This window comes from Cupressus sempervirens, chromosome 4 (assembly GCF_028749045.1).
Source record: "Cupressus sempervirens isolate cs-2001-9-10 chromosome 4, ASM2874904v1, whole genome shotgun sequence".
Classification (NCBI taxonomy): domain Eukaryota; kingdom Viridiplantae; phylum Streptophyta; class Pinopsida; order Cupressales; family Cupressaceae; genus Cupressus; species Cupressus sempervirens.
Genome location: NC_143121.1, coordinates 392776367 through 392796305, shown reverse-complemented (window position 1 = coordinate 392796305; position 19939 = coordinate 392776367). Strand labels below are relative to the sequence as shown.

The 19939-nt window shown below is 39.1% G+C and overlaps 1 protein-coding gene across 3 annotated transcripts in view; it reads right to left on the bottom strand.

Annotated features, from left to right (window-relative positions):
- Positions 1 to 19939, bottom strand: part of SS4 (starch synthase 4) — a 153460-nt gene that overhangs the window by 59826 nt on the left and 73695 nt on the right. For all 3 annotated transcript variants that reach the window (XM_089825247.1, XM_089825248.1, XM_089825249.1), the window contains 5 exons: positions 15398 to 15520; positions 15113 to 15188; positions 14791 to 14975; positions 14428 to 14622; positions 14261 to 14332 (listed from right to left, as the gene is read on the bottom strand). In XM_089825247.1, the coding sequence (XP_089681373.1) occupies positions 14261 to 14332; positions 14428 to 14622; positions 14791 to 14975; positions 15113 to 15188; positions 15398 to 15520 (651 nt within the window). The remainder of the gene's footprint in view (positions 1 to 14260; positions 14333 to 14427; positions 14623 to 14790; positions 14976 to 15112; positions 15189 to 15397; positions 15521 to 19939) is intronic.

Sequence of the window (19939 nt, the reverse complement as noted above, 5' to 3'; positions counted from 1 at the left end):
GTATGTGATTTCAATTTCTGAAGTTATTTCATTTAATGGTATTTCAAGTAATTAGATAAGAAATTTTGTTTAACTGATTTTAACGGTAAATCTTCTTCACATGAACATGAATGATGTAATTGCCTTCCTATGAAATCAAAGTTATAACTGAATTCTACGCTTATGTTAAATGTTAAATTAGACCTGGGAAAAACTGGTTGTTACACGAAGGCAGAGGAATGAAGATTAATGTTGAATCAGCTTAACAAGGATAGAAATAAGATTAAGGGAAAAGATGGAATACACACCACACAAGAAAATTTAATTTTGGCACAACAGTCCGAGCGCAAACGGAAGTTTCAGCAAATTGTCGATGGACACTGAAGCACCTAGGAATTATTGGAAGAGACTTGACAGCGGTTGGATTTGGTGGAAGAAGCAAGGAATTTCTGAACCTGTACACACCAAGGGAAGAGAATCCAAATGGAAGGGAATTAATTCGCACAGCTGGGAGTGCCGAGGGAGCATGAGCGTGGAGTGAACTCCTCATCTGTGATACGCTTCCGGAACGGACAACTTCACTTAACAAAGACCCCTCTTCACCAAAGAATGCAGCTGTTTGAAATAAGACAACTGTCTGAAACAGCGTCGGTGTTGGAGTGTAGAGCGTCGATGTGGGAGTGCAGAACAGCGTCGGTGTAGGAGTGTAGAACAGCGCCAGTGTGGGAGTGCAGAGCACCAGTGTGGGAGTGTAAAGCACCGGTATAAGAGTGCAGAACAGAGCCAGTATCAGAGTGCAGAACAATGCCAGTGTTACAATGCCAAACAGCACCAGTGTCACAGTACTAAACAACACCCGTACACAAAATCAAGTAATAATGGCAAGACCAAAGGAGAAGTTGCCAAAGTTTGATGGTGATGAAACGGCCGATCCAATCAGAAACTGCAAGACATGTGAACCAATTTGGACAGCGAATGGCGTAATTGACACAAATGAATGAGTGCGACAATTTCCAGCGACCCTAAGGGGTGTAGCAGTTGATTGGTTTGCCGACGTGGATCCCCAAAAATTAAATTAATGGGCGAATGTTAAAAAGGAACTTATCACTGAGTCTCAATTGTTGCGCGACGACAATGAAATTGTAGCAAAAATTTACACCACAAAACAAGGGAAAAATGAAACCGTTCGTGTATATGCCAGAACGCTAAAAGAATTAATAAATAAAATGGAAAGTAAGCTGGCAGAAGAGATGGTTCATTGAAGGACTACGGTCGGAGTTGAGGAAGAAAATGAAAGTTGTGTCGCCATCATCATACACCGAATCATACAATCAAGCGATGGACTTAGAGTGTGAATAGAAAACAAAAATGAAGAAGCAAAGTAGCTCATCCGACTCAGATGACACATCTTCCGAAGCAGATAGCAGTGATGAAGAAATGGGCAGCAAGAAGGTCCGAGCTCTTCAGAAGGATATGATCAGAATAATGAAGGAATTCAAAAATATGCAGAAAGAAACAAAGAGAAACAAGTTGTAGTGCACAGAATGTAAGACAGAAGATCACACAAAGGGATCCTGTCCGAAGAGCCAGTTCTGTGAGATCTGCCAAATCATGGGACATTCCTTAGAAGAATACCCCTTCAATATGAAAACAAGAGGACCTCAACAAGTGCTCCTAACACAGGAGGCTTTAGCGTCAAGAGGGAGCAGAAACATCAGTAATGAGGGTGCCACATCAGGAGGGTACAGAAATCATAGGCGAGGGCAAAACAACAACAATGCCAACAATAATAATGGGAGCCACAGGCGAATTTTGTACGATGTGAATGGCCGCCCAATGGTACAATGTCACGCATGCAATTTGTGGGGCCACTTTGCCTGAGACTGTACAACGACAAACGCACCTAAGTTGTTATGTAGATGGTGCGGTCCTAGAGATCATGAAGATGCCAAGTGCCTGAAGTCAGGAGTGAATTTGATCACCATCGAGACGGACGAAGAGGAGGTTTTGGCAATCACACGGAAGCAAGCAAAACTATACCCCGACCCAACGGAAGAAAAGAAGAGACTAGAGGAAGCGCGGACGGAAATTGAGAAAGCAACATAGGCAGAGAAAGCACACTTGAGGGACACCACAGGTACCTCAACAAGGAACTGCGTGGAATAGAACATCGTATGGCAGATATTACAAACTGAGGTACCCGTCAAAATAAACGATCTGCTGCTCACAATGCCTCAACTCTGATCAGCACTCACAAACATCACTCCAACTACTAAATTACCAGGAGGACAAGGAAAGGAGAAAGAAAGTAGAGCAAGTGCAGAGGACCCAATGCTGCTAGCTCTTACATCCGGACGGCATCCGACGGTCGTTGAGATGGGAATTCTAGGAACGGTTCTGACAAACAATTGTGGACGGAGGGTCCAATGTGAATGTGTTACCTAAGGATACCTGGAAGAGGTTGGGATAGCCAACGTTGTGGCCACCTGCATTCCAGTTGCTAATAGCAGACCAACAAGACATTAAACCCCTCGACATCCTAATGGCACAACTAGTAACAATTGGAACATAGTCATTCCTACTCGACTTCGTCATCATCCCGCTGAAAAGGAGAGGATACGATGCCATTCTAAGCAGTGGATGGCTCGTGCAAGCAAAGGTCAAGTCATTAGATTCCGAGGAAGATGAAGGGAAGCAACAAATGGAAACAAATCAGGAAGGAGTCCTACGGATGGAAGGAGGATCAACGAACGATGATCTGGACTCGGTGAACGGCATTTTCCACTGGCAGATGAAGGACTATGAGCTATTCCAGAGCTGCAACATACTAACAATAGAGTAAGGACACAACAGAGACGGATTTCCAAAAGAATTCAAGAAAATAAAAGAGGGAGACGCACCACTAGACAAAACACCTGCACATGTATTCGGTGAAGGGAAGCAAATAAAATATGATGAAGCCACAGTACAAACCATGAATCTACGAGATGAGGCCGAACCAAAAAACATACTGGTGGGAGATAACTGGGATCTAGTACTAAAAGCAGTGGAGTTTAAAATATTTTTGGAATACAAAGATGTATTCGCATGGACATATAAGGATTTGAAGGGAGTTCCGTCGGAGCTGTGTTCACCGCATTCGGCTAGTTGAAGGTGTAGTACCTGTATAGAAGCAACCTTACAAGATGAAAAAGAACTACACGACGCAGATTACAGAAGAAATTAATAGGATGTTGGAGGCTGGTATTATTTTTAAGTTTCAAACCAATGAATGGGTGTCGCCCATAGTCATATCCCTAAAGAAGGATACCACCCAAATCAAGATATGTGTCGATTTCAGATGTCTCAATGCAATAACGATCAAGGACACCTTTTCGATACCATTCACAAACAATATATTGGAGGAGGTAGCCAGACACGAGATTTATTCATTTATGGATGAGTTCTCGGGGTATAATCAAATTTGCATAGCAGAAGAGGACAAGCTAAAAATTACATTTGTGGTAGAAGACGGGGTGTACGCGTACAATCGAATGCCATTTGGCCTATGCAATGCGCCAGCTATGTTCCAGCCGATCATACTGCACATATTCGACAAAATGTCTGTCGAAAACTTCAAGGCATTCTTGGATGACTGGTCTATATTCAGCACCAAGGACAAAAGTCTGGCGGTGTTGGGCGAATGAATGGAAAGATGTCGAAGGGCAAGTTTAGCCTTGAACCCAAAGAAATGAAAATTCATGGTTCCGCAAGGAAAATTGCTCGAACATATAGTCTGTAAGGAAGGATTGAAAACAGATCCGAACAAAGTCAAAGTCATAATGGAAATGCAGCCATCCACAAATGTAACGAAGGTAAAGTCATTCCTTGGACACAGGCTATTATAGAAGGTTTATCAAAAACTTTGCCAAAGTGTCATACCAACTAGACAGGTTAACATGCAAAGGGGAACCGTTCAAATGGGAGAAAGAACAAGATGAGTCATTTGAAGGGTTGAAGGTACGGTTGGCCACAACACCTATATTGGCATACCCAGATTGGAACAAGGAATTTCATGTTCACGTGGACACATCCAACTATGCAATCGAAGCAACTTTGGTGCAGACAAGTAGCCACAGGTTAGATTACCCGATATATTTTGCCAGTCAACTACTGTCTAAGGCAAAGAAAAACTACAATACAACAAAGTGGGAGGCATTAGGAATGGTCTATGCAGTGCAAAAGTTCCAACATTACTTGCTGACGACACTGTTCGTGTTCTATGTAGACCATCAGGCTCTATTGTACTTGGTGAATAAACCTGTCATCCAAGGAAGAATCAGTCGGTGACTACTTTTGCTATAGGAATTCACCTTCAAAATCATTGTACTGTCTGGAAAGAAACATGTCAATGCAAACCATCTATCGCGAATTAAAACAGGTGAACCAACAGACAACGGCATGAATGATGATTTTCCTGATACACAGTTATTTCAAATTATGGTACTGCCAAAATGGTACACAAGTATTGGGGAGTACCTATCCATGGGACAGCCACTGAGGGAGATGCCAGAGAATGAAAGATGGAAATTGGTATTAGGAGCCGTACATTTCAAATGATTAATGGATTACTATACAAAATGGGGTCAGATTACATCCTGTGACGACGTGTGTTGGAGGAGGAAATACCAAAAGTATTGAAGGAAGCGCATGAGGGACCAGCAGGAGGACATATGGGACCTAACACCACGGCAAGGAAGATACTACTGGCAGGACTGTCGTGGCCAATAGTGTACAATGACAAACGGGAATGGGTCTTCGATTGTGACACTTGCCAAAGGACCAAGAAGCCGCTAAAGAGAGACTTCATGTCACTTAAACCCTCACACGCGCAAGAACTCTTTGAAAAATGGGGATTGGACTTCATCAGACCTCTGAAGGTGAGTAAAACTAGAAGTACATTGTCGTAGCGACCGAGTGTCTAACCAAGTGGGTGGAGGCATGCGCACTACCGGATAACTCGATCGTAGGCACAGCAAGATTTATTTATGAGCAAATCATTAGCAAGTACGAGATTCCATTACAGTTGACAAGTGATAGGGGAGGGCACTTCGTTAACCATGTTATCGGACTGCTCACTACTGAATTTAAGATCTATCATTCATTATCGAGCCCGTACTACCCAAGAGCAAACGGACAAGCTGAGGCTACAAACAAGATCCTGGTAGCAATCATCTACAAGTCATGTGCGGTCAAAGGTGAAGACTGGGAGGAAAAACTGCCCTCTGCTCTTTGAGCATACTGCACGGCATACAAGGTGACAACAGGACACACTATTCCAGTTGATGTTCGGGCAGGAGGCAATGGTACCAATAGAGTTCATGATATCGAGCCCGAGGATCGCGCTGGAAAATAAGTTAGGCAACATGGAAAGCATGAGGAAAAGGTTGCATAATCTAAACAAGCTCGAGGAGAAGCAGCTACTAGCACAATGGGCCACGGAAGTGACATAGAACAGGCGCAAAGCATGGCATGATAAACACCTGAAACTAAACAAGTTCCAACCAGGACAGCTCGTGTTGAAGTATGATAGACAGAACGAAATCAAACTAGGAAAGTTTGAAGTCGTATTGGTCGGGCCGTACCAAATACGGGAAGTAGGCGACAACGGAGCAATAAAGTTGTGGACATTAGATGGACAAGAAATACCAGTGGCAGTCAACGGCTCAAAGCTCAAGATGTACGATGCTAGAACGACCACCTCGTCATCAAAGAAGGACGAATCTCGAAGGGTTGATTTATTTTGTTTTAAAAAAAAAAATCGAAAAAAAATCAGAAAGAAAGAGCAAGAAGTGGACCCCACAAACATCTATCCCGCGGACGGGGGTGTCCCGTAGATACTAAGTATCCCGTGGTTACATGGCTACGGACACGGGTCCGCAGACACCTTTGCCACGGAAGGTGACCCGCAGGTTGCTTTTATATCCCTCATGGCCTATCTTTATTTCTCCCATGGACGCCATTATACCCCACGGATGCCAGTTTGTTGTTGTTATAACCTTCTGAAAATGTCACTGTAAGATAATTTTTCTACTCCTTTAAATCTTGCATCCATTTATACCCTGTTGTGCAGCTACATTGGATCGGTGGTTGTGGTTTTCGGCGAAAGTTTGGAAGTTCCTGTTTCATGTGAGATATCCCACGGCTTTCATTCTAACCTTTCGCAAACTGCGTTTCAATTAAAGCGGGAGGTGTTTTGCATGTTCACGGCTTCACTTGTTAAAAATCTTTGTGGGCGTAGAAGAGTAGGCATCGTGCGGACTCCTTTTCCACTCCGTGGGAGAAACAGAACTATTAAGGAAGGGATATTTTCGAGAAGTTTCAAACAGCTAAGTGTGCATTGTCAAAATTTTGCCGCGGAAGACATAAGCGTCAGGAGGAGAAACCCTACATTATAAAGGTCAAGCAAGAAGCCATTATTATGGAATCCACAGAGAAATGGAAGCAGTGGAAGAACCAGTTGAAGACAAATATGGAGAAGAATGCCAGAGTCTTAGCTTCTGGAATCCGAGTTGCCGGGCCATCAACATCCACCAGTAAGAAGCAAAAAGTGAGGGCTGAACTCTCACACCGTACGGTTCAGTTTGAAGGACTCAATGGTAGCGAATGTCGGAAATGGTGGCAAGAAACTCCAAACAAATTCTAGTACGAGCACAAGTGCATTGGGCCATACAACTTCCAGTATTCTCCATTCAATTGTTTGAATCAATTTTGCGAACCATGATAGAATCATACAATAGGCACAACAGAACCAGTACATTTTTGTACAAGAAGCACCGCATGACAATTTCTTTCAAACCAAAAGATTTCGCTAGGGTTTTTAGCATCCCTAGCCAAGGAGGACGGAAAGTCGAAATCAAGAACCACAAGCTGTCACAGGAATGAAAAGAATATTGGGTGAAATTAGTAGGCCACGATCTTATGCCAAAAGAAATGGAATCAGTGGTCAAGGGTGCCAAATGCAGAGGGCTTCAGTGAGATTTTATTCGGGGGGGCCAGTGGAGATGCATCATGGATGTCATCAAAAGCAAGTTGACAGGGGCAAGTCGAGCTTCAGAGATAGCTTTGCCATAGATTGTATTCATGAACGACATCATGAATGGCACAGTGTATGATTGGGCTACGGTCCTTTCCAATAGGATGGAGGAGTTCATGACACTCCAGCACCGGACTTTCTTTATGTCGCACCATACCATTGGCTTGTTTCTGGAGGTAGCCATTAATCAGATACCGCTTGATGATTTTGAGGTTCCACCAAGGAGAAAGTTGCTGCCAGGAGAGCCTTCAATATTCTATTGGAGACATTTGGACATAGGTGGAACAGCAGTTGGGCAGAAAAAGGTATTCCGAGGATTGGAGGCATATGGAGACACGAATAGCGGACGGGAGGACACTTCAAAGAGCAGTGGGGCCGAGTCCATGGAAGAGAGTACTTATGCGGAAGTTGGCAACAACGCAGCTGGTAGTGGGTCCACATTCTTCACCCCGCTGCAGTTGCCAACTTTGGCGCACTTGTCCACCACCACTTCACTCATTCCTCCATTTGGTCAGCATCATGCACCGGTTGTTATGACTCCACCGACAGTGGCAGATTTTGTCCCACGAGCGGTGGCAGATGTTGTCCCATGGATCACGGCAAATGTTGCACAGGCAGCCACTACAAATGTTGTTTTCCCGACAGCCACGATAGATGTTTCTCCTATGGCCACGACCGAGGGCACACCTTCCCAAGGTTGTTCACCAAACCCCGTTGCACCAGCAAAGCCAACCCCAGAGTTGGTAGAGTCGCCAGCACCAGAGCCCGAACCTCAAGTTCGATTAGATGTGATTGGCTCTAATGTTGTGGTCTCTATTTCGTCCTCCTTGTTGACGAAGGCACAGTCAACACAGCCAACACAGCAAGAGGAGAGCATCGAGCCAGCACAGGCAGAGCAGCCCAACAAGATGGAGATGATGGACACGAGCGCATTTCTATGACAGCAATTCCAACTCATTCCTGCAGAGGTCGGTCCGTCCATTCAATCCCCAAGGCATGGAGGGGTCCCCCCAGGACCAACCGTCGTATCAAAGCCACAGGAGGTGGCAGTTCCACAATCCGAGGATGTGCCCAGGAAGGAAGAGGCGGCACCAGATGTGGACATGTTTACCACAAGAGTGGCAGAGACGAGTAGTGATGGGGAATGGACCATGGACGATGTGGCGAAGGAGGATTATGGGTCAGATGAGGACAGATGCAGGGACTACCTCAAAGCCATGCGGGTTACACTGAAGAAAGGACACACCATTGCATTACAAGCTTTGACTCGTCGGAAAGAGTTGCATTTGGTTCGGGCTTATATCCAGGGGGTTTGTCCAAAGCGGTTTCGCTCGTGTTTTGAGGACAGGGGATGGCCAACAGTTGAGACACCTGAGATGTTGGCGGATTGGGCCATCGAGCCTGAGTTGGGGTCGTGCACCACTCTGATGGAGAAGCTGGCACACGAGATAGTTGGGTTGTATAAAGAAGTCTATTATGCTCGCAGGTGTGCAAAGGCAGACAAGGCAGCAAACAAGGTCACAGCTAAGAGGTCTCTGATAGCAAAGAGGGAGGCTAGAGAAAAGTTAAATACAGACTTGGCCACCCAACAAGCAGCATAAGCAACTGAGCATGCAGCACTTTTGTAGTATAAGGAAGCGGCTAAGCAAGAATTGCAATTAGCTAAGGCCCAAGCTATGGACACAGCGCTTCTTTTGAAGGAAGTTGTAGAGGTTAATACGCAGACTCAGAAGGATTTGCGCATCCAGACGGATCAAGTGTATGAATTGCACTGGCAACAGCATTCTTCAAGATCATAACCTCCTCTCTAGTATATATTCTTTCCATATTGTATGTTGTTGTCTCCTATTTTGTTAGTTCTGAAGTCGCCAAGAGATGACTTTTCTCTTGGGGGGGATGATGTCATCGGTAGATATTGTGTAGCCGACAGGTTGATGTTGTCAGTAAATACTATGTAGCCGACAGGTAGATTAGCATTGTCATGTAGCCAACGGACCCCTTCGGGAAGGTTCGGCGGGTAGTATATGTACCCCATCTGAGATCATTGTAAATGATCATTGTAAGCATTATGTAATCTCTTTGGCATAGACGAATAATAAAAGGAGTACTACTATTACATATTTCTGTTTATTGTCTGTATGCATTGATCTATTTACCCATACGGTAAACACTGTAAACTTTACCAATACCATTTCTATATTGAAACCCTTTACAAATCACAGCATGAAACCTGTTTGGTAAAATTAACTTGAGGAGAAAGGGTTAAAAAGTTGGGAAATAACATCTTCAGACAGGAATTTGAAATGAAAGGTCGGAATTTGTGTCTCTTTACTTGTGATTTCAATTGTAAATCTTTGTTGTTCAAAAAGTTGAGTGTTTGAAACTTTGAAATTCGTTCTGAGCAAGAAATCTGCTATAAACTTATCAATACCTTTTCATTTCAAGTCAGAGCATGCAAACTGTTTGGTCAAATTACATTGAGGAGAACGGGTTATAATTTTGGGCAAAAATCAGTACGGGTTTTTAGTATTTACACAAAGCCTTCACTTTTACCATGCATACATTTCATCAAACACTTTGCAAGTAATCTTATTTTGACACAACAACATAGCAAATATAATGGTAAATATTTCTCATAAAAACTAACCCAAGAGAAAAAGGAAAAGTTGATAGTGACAATCGATATCACCCCACATCATTTGAAAGCATAAATGCAAAAAAGCCTTTAAACTCTACCAATGATAAGACTCGGGAAACTAGAAAAGGAGATGAAGATACTTGTCTCGCTCTTGCTCACTCTAGAGCATCAACTTTGCAACTTTAACAAACATCACCCAAGAAAACAGGATGCAATTGTGACAAATGTCACAATCTCACTGCCTATAAGAATGAAGTTCACATAAGGCAACTGTTGCTCAAAGGAAAGGTAAGGAAGTGGCATTCAGCATCCTCGTTAGATTGGACATAAGCTTATAAAAGAAAGCTCAAAAGCTCAACTAAAAACAACTCAGAACAGCATGAAATGTGGTAACCACACATGCCATGATCTCCTAGAGCCAAAAAGAACAACAGCAACCTGTAAAATCCCCAATTAAATTATCTAAAGTTCATATTCAGAGAAGGTTTTAAATATTTGAATAAAGACATGCATTGCAAGGAATCCATAAATGAGAAAGGCAAAAGTAAATCAAGTAAGAATGAAGGCCGCCAAATTACAGTTAAGCAAAACAATATTATTTGGGAATATAATGAAATCGAGGACATGCAAGAAAATTGAATACAGACCTGAAACTTTTCAGGAATTATTGAAGTTTGTAATGTCCCCATTTTTGCGCCTTCCTTGGTGGCAGTGTTACTAGCAGGATTGGCCTATTATCCAGGTTCCCAAAGGCATGTGTATTTTATAGGGAGCACACCCAGGAGTTGCAGATTCACACAGGACATCTTCTGACTGCATCTCGAAGTTATCTGACATCACTAAGGGTCAGAGACAGTTCCCTAAATTTTAGGAGGGGCTACTATTTTATAGGAGGGAGTCTAATTTTGTGGAGAAGACTGGCAAAAGGCTCTGTGGCTCTGTGAGCCGTTGTGGACAGTCTCCTAGATTTTAGGAGGAATACCTACTTTTTAGGGACTAACCAGGACTTGACCAAAATGCATCAGGAGACCTCTGGGATCAGTCTGAAGACTTTGATTGTAGTTCCTATTTTTTAGAGAGGATCTCTAAATTTTTGGAGACTGTCGGTTAACTTGTAGCAGTCAGACATCATTCATGGACCAGTGGTAATAGGAATGATCTAGTTTGAAGTCCAGATAGTGAAATTACGAATAAATTTGAAGCAAGCATGTTTTTTACTTTAATATTTTATTATTAATAAGCCATTATGGTGACTTAGGAAGAATTATATAGTAATAATAAAATGTCATCATGGCACATATTCCTACACAAATAAGTTGCAAGTTATAACTTGAAAAAGTGTTTTTTAATTCTCGTGAAGAATAAGACACTCAAGATCAATTTTGTGCAGGAAAAACAAAATTAAAAGAGAAACCCTAGGAAAGTTTTAAGTTTTAACACCTTTAAAGGAAAATGAGAAGAAATAAAAGAACAAGATGGGAGCCATTTTGAGTTATCCAGTTTATTGCTTTTCCTGTCAGCAGTTGGTGTTTTGAGCTTTGTTAGGGTTTGAAGAGGGATCAGGCTTGCAAGAACGAAATCTCATGGAAGAATTCAGAGTTGGGCATAGCCCAAGCTCTCCAGGTGACAGGTTACAGTACAGATCAGCATTGATTTCATCTTGGCATAAGAAATGGGCGAGTTTCAGTAGATCAGATTTGAGAAGACAAATAATATTGACCAAATTGCAAATCGGTGCTTTGGAAGGCAAGGTTATTAATTTCCTAAACTCCCAGCCTTGGCCATACAGTCTAGGGTTATCATAATTTCTCCCAGCTTGAATGTTGAGGGAAGAAGAAGCAGATCAGTTCCTACTATTCAGTCATCTGGGTCAGAAATCAATAGTTTTCAGTTTGCAGAGGTCAACAGTGAATTACCAGAAAGAAAAACAACCAGCCCCAGACATACAGTTATATATTACATTCCACATTACTCCCCATTTTGGATGGCAGAATTTACATATTAATCAAAGTTTGGTGAGATCTATAGCAGCACTTGGGCACTAGGATAGGAGTACCGGAAGACATAGATCAACCAGAGCCAAACCATCCATTTTGCAGTCCAAGAAGTCAGATCTGTACAGCAGGCAGCCTCGTATGGCCATGAATGTATTGTTTTGGGAAAATATAAACAAATCAGATTTCAATCAGTCTTTGGCGTCTAGTTTAGAAGTTAGTTGTTTTTTCTTTCAGCATTTCGTTAATTCCAAGCTTTGCAATTAATTCATCAAAAAAATACAAAATAAAAACTACAAAAAAGCAGAAAAAACAAAAAAACACATCAGATTTCATCCAAAGATCAGAACTACGGGTCCATTTGGTTCATCGATCTGTAGAAATCGAGAATCTCAATTTGGTCAAATCAAGATTTTGCAAATCTTCATTCCTATTTTTGAGATTTACTTGAACCGTTTGTTTCACTCAGAAGATGAGTGGGAAGATACATTTTTATGCGTTTGATTCCTCAAATTGGAGTTGTAATTAAAACACATAATCATGCGATGGTTTGAACACAGAATCATGCAATGGTTTGAACACAGAATCAAAAATCAGATCTGTAACATCATTCAGATGCAATGGCTTAAATGCATAATCTAATCTCGATTTGTAGAAATCGAGATTTCTAGAAATCTCGATTTAGCCAAATCAAGGTTTTGCAAATCTTCATTACTATTTTTGGGATTTTCGTTTGTTTCACTCAGAAGATGAGTAGGAAGATACATATTTATGCGTTTGATTCCTCAAATTGGAATTGTAATTGGATCACAGAATCATGCAATGGTTTGAAAACAGAAACGAAAATCAGATCTGTAACATCATTCAGATGCAATGGCTTAAATGCAGAATCTAATCTCTAACATCATTCACATGAAATAGTTTAAATTCAGAATCGGACAATATATCTCACAGATTTGCATCTTTCTCATTTTTAACTCTTTTCAGCATGATTCCTCTACTTTGTTCCTAAAAATGTGCTTTGAGCAATTTTTAATCCAGTGGGCTTAAATTTAAAATCAAAGAGATAAGTAGAATGAAAATAACAATTTCAACTAAGTAATAAAATAGAAATACATCTGGTAATAGTAAAATAGAAACTCGTGTAGCATTCACTTGGGGTTTGTTGCAGGTCACGGTGAAAGCAATCTTTAGCACCATAGTACAGCACAAGGTCACACATTAGCAGATTATGAAATCACATGGAAAATAAATGATTAAATTTGATAAACTTATGAAAAGATATGAGACATTCTCCCCCGCCCTGCTACTATGACTCTCAAAACCCTCAGGAGTTTTAATCAGGGTTTGGTTACAATCTGGTGTACAGCCAAGATCACAAAAAATTATAAAAGATCTGTGATTTGATAGAGCAGGCGAGAAAAAACTTATTAAAATTTTAAAAACATTGCCAATCAAAATCGACACTCTCATGAAATTTACAGAGAGAAGTAAATCATGTAATACTACTCATCCTTTCTAAACCTTACTGAATTAAAATCCTGTAGGGCATACCTGTGATTTCTGCTCCAACACAGATCAGGTAAACAATGTTGTAGTACAATGCATTCAAAGCTTGGAGTTGCAGGCGGACTCCCAAAAATTAGAAGTCTGGTATTCTAATTCCATTTTGCCAATTTTGAAACAAATGCAAAAAAATTTTAATCCAGATTATGATAAAGCCAATTCCCATCATCTTCCATGAACCAAACGGACCCTAAGAGTTGCATTCTAGGAGGGTCCGTTACAAAGTTTAACAATCTAAAATTTTGAGGGTCCGTTACAAAGTTTAACAATCTAAAATTTTAACTCCATGAACCATGATTTAATAAGAATTTTGGGCATGCTTATGGCAACACTCCATTTATCATCTTTCTTGCAGCACTCCAAGAGTGGACTTTTTGAAGCTCCTCTACTAGTCCTTGACTTATGATAACCAATAATATAGCCTAATAATCAGCATGAGTAAGTCATGAGCCTAAGATTCCTCCTTCTTTACAGAATTTTCATGAGCCCATCTCTACGTATTGCTTTTTACTTGAATGCATCAAACTGACATTACATTTAAGCTGACAGACCAGTATAATGGAAGGTTACTCAAAAGGGAGGTCATGCTTTAGACTTTGTCAACTCATAGAGACTTCTATTAAAAATTTAAAAGTGTTGGCTTAAACTTAGTCTAGAGACTTCTATTACCAATGAATCTTTAAACATCTGTCCCTCTATGTCACAGATCCATTGAGATAAAATAACTAAATTTGGTACATATTTTCAAAATTTGTTGCTATGCAGCCAACCATGATTATCCATTTTAAATGCATGATTTGACAAATTAAATCAAAAATATTGTTCCAACCCACTACCAACAAAAGAAATATGAACAATCAGAGAACCTCTCCAAAGTAAACAATTCTGTACCAACATGAATTAAATTAGAAGATTTCACAGTTTTGCTAATTTGCACAAAATAGCATCCCCGTGCCTGTACAATGATAAATATTTCAGCATGCATAAAATGATGTTAAACTTCACTACCTCTGAGCCTCGAACCTCTTCTGCATATGTTGGTGATACAGTTGTTACAATATTTGAGAAAACAATACCACCCTGAGCAACAGACAATTCACAAATCACATTAAATGTTGAAAAAGTGTTCCACTTCAAATCAAATTTTATTAGAGGTAAAAGCTTGCAAGAAAGACCTTAACAGCATTTATTCTGTCATGCTTGAAATTGTCCTGCATTCTATCTGGTCTATTCAATTGTTGAACATCAAGCCCACAAGCTGCTAAAGCTGCAGCAGACTCTGTTCCCTGATACTCAAAATTATGACATGTAAATGCAATTCTTGCTGAATCAAGACCTAGGGGCGCATATATGTCCCAATAGAGAGGTGCCTGTAAGGTGGGATAATGTTTTTAGTGCGCATAGTACAAAAATTTAAAACAGAACATAGTTACTTGCAAACAAATCCATAGAATGTAATTGAGTTAAAAAGAAAAAATGGAATACATGGAACAAGAAATTATTTCAAGCAAACTGTAGTGGATTATGTTCAGTCATACAACAAATGCAGTCTGCCAATCATGACAGTGAATTATTTCTGGTTTCTTTCCAGATTGAAGAATGAATTCCAATGCCGCTCGACAAAAGAAAGTAAAACGTCTGAAGTCATCACCCTCTCCATAGATTTGTCCTCGCCAGAAGAACTTTGCTGGGTGGTGGGGCTCAATAAAATACACAGGAAGGCCTATGAAAGCATATAAGCTTTTAAATTAACAATCAGGCTTAAGAAGAATCATACTTTTCTACCATGCATATGCTTCCAAGTTCCAATTATGGAGTTTTTCAACACTCATGAAAAAGTATATGCATTTATGTCGTTACCTTCAACAGTCCCTAGCCAAATTTTGTTTTTGAACAAGTGGCCATCAAAATATGAATCAATCTGCATGTCAAGGACCTGCCCAAAAAAATGATTCAGTGTTGAGCAGCTCCATAGTAACAATTTTTTTAGTGCATTTTTTGTTCATCAAGATATTTATAACATATAAATTTGATCGCATAAGAAGCAAAAGTAACCATTTTTCTAGACTACTATACATCTCATATCATCTTCATATACTTCAAAAAAAGAAATAGGACATACAGTACAAGAATTTCCTCTTATACCTTTAATTTATTTATCCGACTGTAATCCATGCAATCATACTTGGGCAGTATGATTTCCACAAGGTGTCCCTTTCTCTGTAATGCTTTTCCCAGGCCACCCACAACATCTCCGAGGCCCCCAACCTTTCCAACAAAACAATGAGAAATTCAAATTCTATATATAGAATAATCTATTTAGAACAATTGGTAAAAGACTTGTGTCCAGTTGTCTGAATCTATGATGAGAAGATTATTAAAAGCATAATAAGCTTCATTTTGACAATTTATACAACACTCCTGAAAGGCGATTGAGCTTATTCACAAATGCCACTTGATATTAAACATTTATATTTATCTTAATTAATTCAGTTTATTCAAATCATCAAAATACTAGATAAAACATTGATAATCGAACAAGAGCTGAATGATTGTTAGAGAAAAAATAGATTGTGGTGGTAATTTTGCATTAGTGATCTGAAAAGCTTTCACAATTCAGAAGAAACACAGACTCCTTGGAATTCCACAGCCAGTGGATGAGGTACATATGACCAACAAAGCAAGGAAACTATCCCAATTAGCTTCATTGATGTGAAATATCAATGTCTGGTCTAAGGCTATTGTCCATTCATATAAACACAAAAGAGTTTGAATTATGTAGTTGTAAGGTTACTTCCATCTCCAACATAAGACTTGACTTGTGTTTCATCATGTAAAGATGACACCTTTTAGTTTTGGCCTGCTGATCAATGAATTCACTATTTAATAATCAACCTGTTTATGGGAATTCCCAAATCTTAGATGCATGCAATCACAGTTATAACCACACTTGACCTCCTTTTTTGAGTATTCAAAGATTGTGGAGAACCTACCTACCTTCTTCCACTACCTCTACCTGTGATATCTGACGATTTTTCTCTGTGAGGCAATGACTTCCAGGCATCAAGACCTGCAGGATTTTCTAGATATACCACAATAATAGCCTCATTTTTCCAATCCATCTCAGCTAGTAGGAGCATCAAATACTTATCTATGACCAATATAGAAATAGATAGCCAAAGTGTCCAAAAATTTTAGTACTGTCAATCCAAGAATCAAAATCATTTTACAAAGTTCTATACAACATAGGTTCTAATAACACATCCCAAATGACTGATTCGTAACCTAGAATCCAAACCAAAGGTAAATGCACAAAAAATCAAGGATAGTTCTTAAAAATACTAGAACATTATGAGTAAGCTCTGCTATGGCTGATTTTGCAATAAATATTTCGTGAAGATCTTCAGACATTTAATGTCTTCTTGGTTTAGTAATTGCTGAAGCAGTGATGCTTATAATATTTAGCTTATAATGGTCATTTAGGTCGTTTAGTTTTTATTAACTTTCTATTATGTATGCCATTTAGTTAGTTTTTACTTTTAGTATATTCCTATTGTGTCTTTAGTTCTCAATGGTTTCTGTTACAAAAAGATAAAATATAATTGCTATGAGGAATATTCCTCTCCTTTGTTTAATACAGCATTCAATTATCATTTTATGGTATTAAAGTGTAGGTTCTTTTTTGGAAAATCTTATTTAATAAACAAATTGTGGCCTTTACCTAGATATTTCAAGGTAATTTTTAAAAGTTGTTTGCTGTAATTTTTAAAGATTTTTTTATGGATTAGTACGAAATTTTTTGGGGAGACTTTTTTTAAAAATAAAAATCATGGTTCCTTCTGATTTCAGGCCACAATTATCTGCAAATAGTAAGGGTTTATATTTTTGACATCTTTTCTAGAAAACTTGTGGTTTCTAGCACCGTAACATGTCTTCGTGCCCGCAATGTTATGTGCTAGCCAAAGAAGGATCCTTTGGCAATGGTTGTTGTCGCTGATTTTATTGAAAAAATCAATGGTGCTTTATGCTCGCTACACCTCAGGTTGCAAGGGCAAACGATGTTTCTGCAAAAGTACTAAGTTTTTCCACAATTTTTTTTTTCAAAAACCCATTTTTTGACAATTTCTCAAAAAAATCATGTTTTGTGTGCCTAGGGTTTCTAGATCACACAAGATTGTTTACAAACTTTCTGATCTTCTATCAGACTTAGTTTGCATCAGCAAGTGTTAATTACCCAATTTTTTTAGAAATTGTGTGTTTCAAGTTTTTTGCCAGTTTTATCTAAGTAAAGTGGGGGTTTTTGGAAGCTGATCTCGATTTCTGCCTTTAGATAGACAGAGGGTTGTGTTCATTACCCTACATCATGTTGGAAGGCAGCCACAGATTCAACAGCAAGAAGCAAACTATTGCATCAAAGATCATGGGTTGTATTGGATGGGTGTAAAATTTTGGGACAAATGTTGTAGTTAGCTCAATGACCATCAAGGGAGGGTATTAAAGTAATATTGTAATATTTAGCTTCTAACAGTCATTTAAGTCATTTATAGTGGTTATTTAAATTGTTTAGCTAGTTTTTCGTCACTTTCTATTATGTAAGTCATCTAACTAGTTTTCAGTATCTTGCTATTCTATCTTTAGTTCTTCATTAATTCTGAAAGATCTTTTGCTATTGCTTATATAAGGAGTATTCTTCTCATTTGTCTAATATAACTTTCAATCATCATTTCAGTGAAGAAGAGGACTAGAGTGTGGGTTAGCACCAAACATAATAAAATAAATCCCCTTAGATCCCAATAAAGGTAGGAAGAGAGCACAAAGCAATCAAGGATTGGAGCAAGCAATTAGACAATCTCTAAGGTTATTTCAACAAAGAAGATGATTGTAGGAGGTAGCCAAAGAGAATCTATCGGCACAAATCCAAAGCCAAAGTAAGAGTCCAGCTCGAAGAAAAAGTCAAAAGTCAAAGTTAGAGTCAAAGCCATAGCCGAGGTCAAAGACATCAAAACATTCAATCAGCTACAAACAACCATATAGAGGAAATGTAGGTCAAGATCACTAGATATGTGTCATTGTTTGAAGAAGTAAATTTCAATGACTAGGTGAAATTTTAGGACTAAATGTGTAAAGTTTCCAAAGAACAAATTATATTGCTCCAAGACAACAATAAAAATGTAGCAAAAATCTACAACACTCGACAAAGGAAAATCAAAAAACATGAGCTTACAATTATAAGCTCAAGGAATACTTGCAAAATGGAAAATGAGCCATGCAATGAGTTGAAAATAATGTGACTCATCAAAGGTTTCATTCATTCATTAAGGAAGAAAATGAAAGTAGTACCAACTTTATTGTATGCAAAAAGCTACGATAGAGTGATGGGCATAGAAAATGAGGAAAAGATGTTTTCCCAATTCAAAAGAGAACTAATGAAGGCATTCACTAAAATGCGAGAAGTGATAATGGTTCAAGGTCAATATAAGCATTGAGGAGAGATATGCTCCATGTGATGAAGGAATTGAAAGTAAAAAAAGAAACCAACATAGAACCTAATGATTACAATGCACAAGAGCTAAGGGCCACAACAAAAACAACTACCCTAAGAAAATGTTAGGTGTTATTTTCCAAATAACAAGGCATTCATGCAAAGAATCTAAGTTGTCGGTTCAAATTCTGGTTCGACATTCGCTCGAATTTTTTTTGGGCTGGGTTCGGCTTGTTTTGGATTTGTTTGTACAAGAATTTTTTTATTTTTTTTAATTATATAAATGTGAACATATAGTGAAGCAAATAATTTTATCAACACTATGATAATATTAAAGCAATTTAGCAACATACACCACCATATATATTCATGATTTGGTTCGAATAACATAACAAAATGTCAAAATACACCACTATATCAATGTTTCAGTTCAAAAACAATAATGTCAACATTACTGATCAGTAATCACTTTCAGTCATGTGATCAAAAATCATCAAAGAATTCATCATCGTTAGGAAGTTGCAGATTAGAAGCACAATTGATGCCACTAGCATCAGTAGTCTCAGTTGTAGCCTTAGGATCAGCTTCAACATCACCTTTTATCTCATCATCGTGCTCACCATGATCAATTTCAAGCGCATCAAAGTGGGCTTCCAACTCTATAGACTCTAGTTCAAAATGCCATGGTTTTACCTCCCCTTTTTGGTAGGTATTATATTTATGAGGTTTTGCCTCAAATTTGAATGCACAAAGACCAAGTTATCTACCTTCTTGGAGTTTAGTCGGTTGCATTTTATTGAGTGGATGAAGGAGTATGTGCTCCGATTCCTCTCAAATGATGATGAACTAGCAACCTATCAAGATTTACAGATTTGAAATTATAGAGTGAAGAGTTTTGAATATTTATGAACAAGAAATTACAAATTAGAATCTTAAGATTAAAGAACTTACCTGTGATAAAATTTGGATGGTAATGGTTGCAAGTGTTGGTACATTTGTCCATGGAAGTACCACCATTTATGAGCATCAACATTGTTCTTGTCTTCAAGAGCATCAAAACCACAATCATCGGTGTTCGCAAAACTCATAAATTCAAACCTCACTGCAAGTTGTAGGTGCTTAGGAAATAGTCTTCGAAGGGCTACCTTGTACCCTTGAGCAACTTTAGGATCTCTATATGGGGCAACTCTAGTGGTACTCTCCTT